The sequence below is a fragment of the Octopus bimaculoides genome, chromosome 1 (genome assembly GCF_001194135.2).
Source record: "Octopus bimaculoides isolate UCB-OBI-ISO-001 chromosome 1, ASM119413v2, whole genome shotgun sequence".
NCBI lineage: Eukaryota > Metazoa > Mollusca > Cephalopoda > Octopoda > Octopodidae > Octopus > Octopus bimaculoides.
In genome coordinates, this window is record NC_068981.1 from 40,598,324 (window position 1) to 40,609,687 (window position 11,364).

Below are 11,364 nucleotides of genomic sequence, written 5' to 3' on the forward strand. Positions count from 1 at the left end.
ATTTAATGTCCACTTTTTCATGCTTGCATGAGTCATACGAAATTTGTTGACTGATTTACTGTAGCTAAATGTCCTTCCGGTCACCAACCCTTATGCAAAATTGTGATACAGCTAGCAGAGCATTAATAAGAGTTAAACGGCATATTAAAATATGGTCTGTCAAAGTAGTTTAACCTTTATATGTAGAGTCATGAATCATGCATCAACTAATGATAGGAAGAAAGATAAAGCAGAGAGTTAAATAACAACAACAAGAGTACTGAAAGATAGAAACACTTGTCCAAGAGAATGTATCACCATTTAGATTATGAGGTTAATGAGTAAAGACAACATATGCAAAAGGTAGGTTATTGGAATAAAATAACCCAGACCATAAAAGAAAAACAATAAAAGTTGAATTGGTAAAAGAAGAAAAACAATGTAAGAATTATGAAACACAAAGGAGTCATCATCATCATTTAACATCTGTTTTCCATGCTGGCATGGGTTGGACGGTTTGACTGAAAGCTGGCAAGCTGGGGAGATGCCCCAGGTTCCAATCTGATTTGGCATGGTTCCTACAGTTGGCTGCCCCTCCTAACACCAACCACTCCAAGAGTGTAGTGAGTGCTTTTTACATGTCATGGACATGGGTACCAGTTATGAAACACTGGCATTGGCCACGAGTACAATCTCACTTAGCTTGACAGGTCTTCTCAAGCACAGTATATTGCCAAAGGTCTTGGTCACTTGTCTCCATGAGGCCCAAGGTTCAAAGGGTGCTTTTTACATGCCTCAAGACAAAACAAAAAATATGCGTGCTGCCCTGATTATTATAATTGTTGTTATTTTTCAAACTGTGATACAAGTTTTACGTCATGAGGAAAAAGAGATGACCAACATATTGGACACTTGTCCTTGTTTGGTGAAAGAAAAAAATGTGATGATCTTATCACTCAGCTTCAAGATTGTAAACGATTCATTTTGTTGTGACTCTCAATGGTACAACACATCCTTTATTTATTAAATTAATTTTATTTTCTTCTTGGTGTGTTTTTGTTTATTTTTTGTTTTTGATCTTTTTCTGAAATAGTGATAAAAAGAATGTACGAAGAATGCACACAGCAGTAAAACTGAATGAAGTAATTGTTGAGAAATCCCATGAAGCACAGCTTGTCATATTAAACCTACCAACACCTCCCAGAACTGAATCTGGAGAACAAAACTGTATCCTTTCTTTAAAACCACTTTTATCTTTCAGTCTTTGAAATTTCAATTCATATTCTAAATATATTTCAACTGGGATAACCACAAAACTAGGCTCATTAAGTGCAGCTTAGTGTTTTAAATGCAACAATAGAATTTTTTTTACAACCATCGGAGCACAAAGCACTCCACATGGACACAAGTTCATGACATAGTTGTGATCTGTAAACAGTTTTGAGTAGAAACCAGAAAGAGAAGTACGAAGATGCAATGTGCATGTGCACACTGAATATTTAAGATGGAAGAGAAGAATAAAACAAGTTATTTGATGGTCTGCTTTGCTTCAATTTTCTTGTTCTATTCTATTTTGCCTCTATGATAGCATCTGTTATTATGGCCAGAGAAATTTTGTTTTTATATAATTCAATGCCTTGCTAACTGATTAATAATAAAGTTTAGAAATTGAGCAAGGCAGAGAGAGGCAGATAAAATTATGTAATTTAGCCAAGGTACAATATTATATCTCAAAGTTTCATACATATTTCTGATCAAATAACTATGATTATAATAACACATAATATTTGAGTGAATAGTCACTGGATGGCAAAGGAACCATTTCAAAATACTTAAAGATAATTAAACGCTTTCCCCAATAATGAAACATATTATATTTAGGCTATGACAAAACCATAAAATGTCACAGTGACACTTTGGGCACACAGTTTTTATACCAACTTGTATATATCATAAACCAGTTGTGTGATGAGTGGCATATGTGAAAACTTGGACAGTAATAAAGTGTAGCAACAGCACTGCAATAAATATTCAATAAATATTTGCTCTCTATTGAAATCCTTTTCCCCATTCTCTCTTGTTAATTCAGACATATATACAGTTATATGTGTGTGTCTGTGACCATTCCTATGTTATGCTTACTGGTGTTGCAGCTCTTTAGGTCAAAGATTACTTAATGTTTTGATAAATAATCATCGTCATCAACAGTATCATGATTGTTAAAATATGAACCAGAATGAAATATATATGCATTGGGAACAATATGATCAACCATGAAAAAGAATTTTGAAGGTGATGCATCAACATAATGATTTGTAACATAGGCATATGGCTTGAAATTTCAGGAAAAGAATGTTAGTTAACTAAATCAACCTCAGTACTTGACTAGTACTTTTTTTGTATCAACTCCTGAGGGATAAAAGACAATGTTGTCTTCAGAGGGATTTGAACACTGAACATAGCAGGCCATAACAAATATCACTAAGTATTTTGTTTGACACTGACTAAATTACTATGCAGTCTATTGGCTGAAATCAGTTAAAGAATAAAAGAACATCATACTTGCAATCCTTCCAACTCTTATCTAACAACACTATCCACCTATCTTTTTTTCACTCTGATAGTTTACTTGCACTCACTACATTAACACACAGTAATGAAAGTAAGATAATCATAAAATATATCAGATGATGAGAATTGACAAATTACAATCCTCAAATATACACAGGAGCTGTGACAGCTCTGTGCACTGAGGGACTTTGATGTTATAGATTGTGAAAAAGGAAAAGGAGTGTACAGTGTGTATGCTTAACAATGTACAATATGACTTTACCGTGATGCAGAAATCTTTATTGCAGTTTACTTATTTCTAATCAAATACAAACAAGAAAGAATAGATTACATCCACTCTAGGTGAATTTACACAGTACAACCTATAGCAACAACTAAAGATTTATTGCCTATTGTCTCTCACGCTCTTCTGAGTACTTAACTGCAAAGACATTATATTCACACTTTAACCATGTTTCTTGAAGCCTACCACAGCATAATACCACTTTCATTTAGTCACACACACACACACACACACACACACACACACACACATATTTGTTTATTCCATTACCACAGATCCAACAAAATATATTCTCTTTCACTTATGAACTTGTCAGCTGCCCCTATTGATTCCATGAGCAAAACCATATACTTTGTTTGACTAATGGTGGTTATGGATTAAATGTGCTGACACTCAGACTTCTGACTGAGTTTTTGTTCTAAGTGGCCTGCCCATATTTGTATGAAGTTTTCACCACACTAGTCACACACATGCACATGCATACACACACACACACATACGTGTATATATATATATATATATATATATATATATATATATGTACATATATATAATGATTTCACTTAAGCATAGCCATACTAATAACCAGTTGTTGAAATTCAAAATGCTTCTGTTTTAGAGTAAAATGCCTGGGAAATACCAAACATAATATCAATTAATGAATGACAAATGAGCAGGAATTATATAAAAATCTTCTTGTGCAACACCCTATAGCTAACTAAACCCATTAAAATGAAATATATGCTTATTTCAGAAAGTGTTATATATATAATTAACTACTGAATAAATGATTCTTGATGTTGTTCCTTAATAAACTTTCTACAGATATGGAATTCTTAGAAGTTCTCACGGAAGGTCTGGATCGTGTAGTAATGGTGCGTGGCAGTGGTCGGGAAGTTGTCACAATATATTCTTAATCAAGAAATACAGCTGCTGAAATGGACTCCAGATTTGTTGTAAACTGAAGCTCATTTTTCCTCCCACCCACCTATTCTTTCCCATTTACCACCTCCTCTCTTGTACTGCTGACACTGAAGTTGAACACGAACAAAAATTGCTGATTAACAAAACTAGCTGTTGTTTCTTAATTAGAAATGTCTAAAATAGATAGATCCTGAATTCCTATGAATATGGAACTAACAGGAATGTATTTTTGGCAGTGACTGACATACAATGTTGAAAAAGGAAGTTATACTCTAATTATTACCTCCCTTGTCTCTGTATACATCACATATATGAGACAAACCCAACAGCAATAGTGTTTGATATGGTGAGAGGATTAAAAATGAATTTTGACAAAAAAAAACGTATCGGTTAACTTTCCCCTATTGGAGTATTTTTTAAAAGGAATTGCTGTCTATGATTTTTTAATCACGATTTTACTTTGTTTCTTTTTTGTTTTTGTTTTAATCCACCTTTCTGTTAATGTGTTATTTTAATGGAAAGGTTTCTGCTGATCAGATAATCCTGACTGGTGGTTAATTATTGCTGCAAAACTTTTAAAATCATTTTTGTTGGGTTGTATTTATATTTTATTTTTCAATTTTAAGTGTTTATAATTCATTTCTTTTTCTAAATTATTTTTTCCTCTCCTTTTCTTCTTCAAAAATAATTTGAAATGTTTATTTTGTTACCAAAGAAATAGACAAATCTGATTTAATAGCAATACCAAATATGTTTTTTATTCTAACATTTTTTTTTTTAATTTTGCTGCCATATGGTCATCTATAAACTCACCGAGAAACCAAATTTGTTTATTTAAATGGAATTATTCTAAATGTGATACCTCTCCAACACTTTATCCATAAATAAAGAAAACCCAAGACTATCAGGTGTCATATTATTTTTTAAAAGAACCTTCTATAGGAGCCACTGTACATTGACTGTCTTTATTCTGTACAAGGTGTCATTTAAGATAGCAAAATCTTTTTCTTCATTAACTTCTCAATCTTAAAGAATCCTCTGTAAGAGAAGAAATATCCCAACATTCTAAATTCTATTTTTTGACTACTAGGATACACATTTTGTTGGAAAAAAATTCTGTGTACTGACACAAGCATATTCTTTCATTTATTGGCAGCTATTCTAGGGATAATTATTTAAATATTGTGATACACACTTGTAGGAATTTTTTATAGCCATCTCTTCTTTCTTTCCATATGCACATGCATTTTTTTTTAATGTGCCATAGGTCCTTGTATGTATGAAGAAATATTACTTTTGGTCCGATGCTATTTCTTCAATTTCATATTAGGAACTTATCCAATATGTTAGTCAATGAAACCTGTTTATTATCTGTTCTCTATCAATACTATAAAAACCCTCCTTAAACATCTTTAGGTCATTGGTAGTATAGTAATACTGCTTTGATACTGTTTCAACTTTGAATAACCTCTTGATAATTTCCTTTTAGTATTTTAAACAACAATAAAATAAGAAACTGCATTGCACATTTAAAGTGCTTGACAAAATCTGATGGCTTTAGGTTAATAATAATAATAACAATAAAAATGTTCAATAAAAGTTTTTTACACTTTTTTTACATATCTATTTGACCGATCTTATAGAAACATTTTAAAACTGCTAGATCTTAAATCTATAGTATAAACAAAAGTCTAAAACTGCCAGGGCTTAGATTTATATCAGCAAAAACTATGATACAAATTGCTTAAGAAAAGTTTTTGGAATTGTAGCTTTTCTCCTTACCTTTGATTTTGTAACGTTGATATAAAAACTGTCATATTTTGATTTTATATATGTATATATAATAGGGTCTTTGTTTTCTTATTTTACTTTGTGCTGCATTTTAGCTTCTGTTGTTTTTGCCCCATTTGCATAAAACAATTTTTTCAACCCTTTTATCAACATCTGTTCTCTTTTAGTTCCTATGGGTTTTAAATACATCGATTTATAAGAGAGATGGCGGGTGGGGGTATAAGACTTTAATAAAAAGCCATTACAAATCACTGCTGATTAAGTTAATCAATGATACAAAAACATAGATGAGTATAACAATAGTGTTGTCTGATCAGTTACAAGATGATGAACTGTGATCAAAATAAAATATGTACAAAGATAACATCATTTCTTTTTCTCTTTAATAAAACTCACACATTAGAGATGAATGTTATATTGAAACTGAATTTCATCATTTATCATTTGTCTTGCCATTTTTCTTCTTAAACCACCGTCTAAAATTGAATTCACAATTAGTATATTGATATGCCAATCAGGGAAAAATATCTCAGATGGTTTCTTTATGTGCTCTAGTTACAATGCAAACTTATTGATGATGGTATATACAGAAACATTACAACCAGCACTGTTTGCTTAAGCATCTGAGAAAAAATAGACAGAGAAAGAGACAAACATTATTGTCCAAAACTATATAAGAAAACAAAGCAAATTACCTGAACATACATAAACTAGTAATATTTTTTTACTTTTCCATTTATTTTTCACATAAAGATTTCTTGTGACATCGAAAACTCTCAAATCACATTGATTCTAAAGGTTTTAGTCTTATTTATTTGCATTGCTATCATTGAGATATCTAATTTAACTGTTTCATACATCTACAAAGTGTACTATACCATATCTATCGTTATATGTTTCTTTTCCTTAACATCAATAATTTCATGCATATTCTAACATATTTCTACCACATATTAGTAACATTTCTACATGTTTTTGCCACTTGATGCAAATGTTTACATATTTTTGCCATTTGGCAGAAGCAGCTCTTCACATTTATGTCATCTGGAAGAAACAGCATTATACATATCTATCATGTGGTGGAAATATTTCTAAATATTTCTGCTACTTCATAGTAACAGCTCTACACATTTATCACTTGAGTAGAAACAACTCTATACATGTCTACTACATTGTAGAAACAACTCTACACATTTCTATTACTTTGTAGAAATAACTCTATACATTTTTATCATTTGGTAGAAACAGCTCTCAACATTTCTACCACTTTGTACAAATAGCTCTTTACATTTCTATCAGTTGGTAGAAATAATCCATACATTTCTGTCATCTGATTGAAATAACTCAACATGTTTCTGTCCTATGGTTCGAAACAACTCTTCACAATTCTGTCACTAAACAGAAGCATTTCTACATGTTTCTATCATTTGGAAACAACAGCTCTACATATTTCCATCAGCTTGTAGCAACATCTTTATACATGTCTACTCCTTGGTAGCAATGTTCCAATACAAAGCAATGCAACAAACATGTTTCTACCACTTTGTAACAGCTCAAAATGTAACATCAGATATTTTCTGCCACTGATAAATAAACATCTCTGTATGTATATTCAGCACATTATCAGCTCTTGGTAATTATGAATTTTAGACTTGTTCTTTACTACATTTCTACATTTTAGTCATAAAGGTCTGTTACTGTGTAGATCTAAGTCTTTTTGTTCTGTGAGTTATCTTTCCTTTTTTCATTTTTCTGTGCTTTTTCATGAAATCAAAATACAATTTTTTTTGTATTGTTTCTCTGTCTACACAAAAGAAATCAAAACAAATGGAATTGTTCCAGAAATCTCTATGTGGTTGTTGCTACTGTGATCCAAAATGTTACTCAGCTGTAAAAACAGAGGTAAGCAGTTGAGCCATTGATTCCCAACTTCCCCCTCCCAATATATACATACACACATACAAACTTATTTTATTCTAATCAGTAGTTATTGGAGAAAGAATTTTCACTAAATATTTGTTGAAGGAAAACTATGATAGGGCCATTCTTTAAAAGATTTCTACATATTCTTACACACCAAAAAAAAAGAAGGCAGTAGACTAAATCTTTTAAAGTATTTAGGTTTATCCTTCTACATTCTGTATTCAACTCTCATGAGGATCGATTTCATCTCTCATTTCTCCAACGTCTATAAAATAAATAATTATAGTACATAAATAATATTTACTCACCTTGATTCTAACCAAATTTTGATATGGAGACAATGTTAGAAATTTTTATTATTCTTACAAAAAAAAAAAAAAAGCAGGAAGGAAAAAATACAAAATACATAGGAAATGAATAATATGAGGCTATTTTACAATTTGAAAACAAATTATTATAATATTTGTAAATTTTCATATTACTTAATTTCTGCCATTGAGAATGGTATGAATATCAATCACTCTCATTTCTTTTTCTCTGGAAAAGTGAGGACTTAAGCCTATATAAAATTATTTTGATACAAATATATAGTAAAGGAATGTACTGAACAAAGATATTTAAGTTTGAAACTATTATTGATAGGAATAAAATATCTTGAACGTGGTTTTTTTCTTTTATTCTCTCTCCTGACATAATTTTTTTTTTCCTTTCTTTCTTGATATTTAAAACAATGGTGGAGTCTTCCTTGGTACACTCATTGACAATATTTAAAAACCAAAGTAAAGTAAGGTTTGATAACGGTTCCTTGTAAGAATTCCATGTAAAATTAGTGAATTATATAATAGGTTGTCAAAGTGATTTTGTGTTTACTTTCCTATTTTACTCTGATCCTCTTTTGAATTTTAGCATTAACATTTGGATGGTAGACTTGATCTGTCACTTGGTTTAACAACCACAACTTGGTCCTTTGGTACCTTTGCCAGAAACCACACTATTGCAGTCATTCAGGCCAAGTGCCCAGATTGAAGATAATTTCTTTCCACCAATCCAGCAGGCTCAGAATAGTATCATAGGCACTACCCTTTCTTTTCTGACTAAGCCATTAAAAAAAACACCTCAAATTTTCTTCATGAAATTCAATTTCTATATACTATTTCTTCATTTCCTTTTCTTTATTTTATGACTAAAGTATTTTCTTAGAGTTTTATTTACACATAAACTATTCTATTATTAATTTGCATGTGTGTTTGCATTTGTTTCCGAGTCTGTGCTTCTTTTTCAACTGTGAGAAACTCTATCAAGAAATGTTGCTGCACAGATGCAGTTAGATCTATTAAGACTAAAACCAGAGTGCCAACATAAAATGAAGCTTAATTTAACCGTTAGAAAACTACTGTCTATCAAAAAGAAATATCTATTCTCTAGATGCTAGATTTAAAAATTAAGTTATTTCCTTCTTAGTACGTTTACCTACATCTTTTGATATCATGTCTCAGTTCTCCAAACTGCTGATTATAATTATTTTTTATTGATATGTGATACATCATTTATTGAAGAGTTCTAGCATCCATTAGATGAAATCTTTTGGATTTATCCCATCTTTTATCTACTGGGAAACATTTGCTGCTGACTATACATAAAATGTGATTCTTTAAAAATCTATATCTGTTGATATTTAGTTTTTAAATTTAAAAAAAAAATTTAAGATTGATTTGATTTCAAATATACTTGCTCTTCCATGCTACAAATACCATTCTTTTTATGGGGTTATTCAACTTCAGTCCAAACTGCAACTTCTGAATTTGTATGCCACATTCTGGATATACAGTGTCAGTATGTTAATTGGAATTTTTATTACATTTCTATTTGATACATTAGTATGTTTAAAATGAAGTTTTAGTGAAATAATTTTAAAAGATTTCTCCAAACTGAACTGAGTTGTTCCAGTTGGTTTTTCCACTTTATCAGTCTGTATTTAGTAGTCAGTCTGTTAAAAAAATAATGTCCCTTCCAATCATTGTCGTCTGACATTTATCACTTTGGAACATAGTTGGTTGTATAAATTACATTCCTTTCCCCCAAAATATTAGTTCACTTGTAGTCCTTATTCACATTTAGCCCATCCTCCTTAGCAATATCTAAACACTGCACACCATATGTTGAAGCAAATTGCTAGCTTGTTTTTACACTAAGATAATTTATAAATATTTTCTTCATATAATAAATAATATTGGTCATAGAAATTGACATTTTAAAAAAGAATTGACTTTTCAATTTTTAGTCTTTGAAATTAGATTAATAGTTTAATTACGCCAATCTTTATACTGAATGGTATTAACTCAATGTACTATATCTTTTATTATTCATTTATTTTTTATCTATAGTATATTTTAGTCTATATTGTAGTTCTGTAAAAATAGTAGGGAATAGAAGAGGCTAGCTATATAGCTCCACATCAGGTATCTATTACCTGTAATGTCATTAAATGAATTAATAGCTAAAAAAACAGTAAAATTCTTTTTCTCTAATCACTGTATTTATTATTGTCATGTGACAAAAAAAAATTATACATAACACTCATCTCTTTCAATTGACTCATTGTTGTCAAATTATTTCCATTAGGATTGAAGTTTACTGTTTATTCTGATCTGGAGCTGGTTTGTTTACCTTTCTTCTCTTCCCAAACTTCATCATATATCTATTTATACATGATTTCAGACTGGCCAAAAGGTATAAATTGAAATTTTTCTATGTTAGCTATATAATGATAATGAGACATCCTTGTTTATATCAACTGGATGTCCTGACATATATATATATATAATGAATCTAATGTATTTATTTCATGAGAATTGATCACCTTACATCAAACAACCTTAAAGCATAAGTTGCCCGTGTCCTTCATATGACAGTTGACTAAAATACACTTGTTGCTGCTGTTATATGTAGTTTTTTGTTTTTGTTTTTCTTCTCTTCACCGTATGGTTTTATAGGAACCGGTGCTACTGAAACAAAGACTGAAAGGTTACACAATTTTTTTATGCATATATACACATATATATATGTATACGTATATATATATATATATATATATATATATATATATATATATATATATATATCAACATAACTAAATTCAAATTTTCACACCTTGTAACTTTCAAACAATTCTGGCTGTGGCATGGGTAGAAAATATCATCTCTTTTTTTTTTATTTTCTCTTTTTACCAGCCATTGTTTTTCCTGGACATTAATATGTAACATGGATCATTGGATAATGAAGGAAGACACCTATTCAAATTATGTCCTCTCTTTAGGTTTTCCATTCCATTTAAAATCTCCTTGTATTACTGTTTAGTCATGAAAAAGTTTCTTTCATTTAGAACTGGAGTTGATATTATATACGCATGTATTCTTTTACTTTCTCTGCTGGATTCCTAGCTGTTTTCTATACTGCTCTATAATCATATTCATTTTTCCCTCTCATTGGTTACTGGATAGTATCTCTCAGCACTAAGGAGCAATGTTTTTAAACATGATCTTTTATTATGCTTCTTATAGTAGTCAAATTTCTCCATAAGGACTGTGGCAAGATTCTGTTTGGCATCTTTATATTATGGTTATAACGACTATATCCTTGAAAACCTAACTGCACTACTACTTTAACAAGAGAATTCAAAAATACATCATGACTTTTTAAACACAAATGAAAAGATAAGAAGTATTAACTAAAAAGCATATGATATGAATTATTTAAAGTTTGCATTATGAAAGATGGTTAAACATTTTGTAGACCAGAAATATATATATATGTGTGTATATGTGTGTGTGTGTGTGTGATAAATATATATATATATATATATATATATATATATATATATATATATATATATA

General features: G+C 30.3%; 1 protein-coding gene across 3 annotated transcripts in view; it reads left to right on the forward strand.

Annotated features, from left to right (window-relative positions):
* Positions 1-8,135, forward strand: part of LOC106871151 (solute carrier family 12 member 4) — a 187,968-nt gene extending 179,833 nt beyond the window's left edge. For all 3 annotated transcript variants that reach the window (XM_052966163.1, XM_052966165.1, XM_052966173.1), the window contains 2 exons: positions 1,073-1,206; positions 3,659-8,135. In XM_052966163.1, the coding sequence (XP_052822123.1) occupies positions 1,073-1,206; positions 3,659-3,750 (226 nt within the window). In that variant the 3' untranslated portion in view covers positions 3,751-8,135. The remainder of the gene's footprint in view (positions 1-1,072; positions 1,207-3,658) is intronic.
* Positions 8,136-11,364: the final 3,229 nt, after the last annotated feature.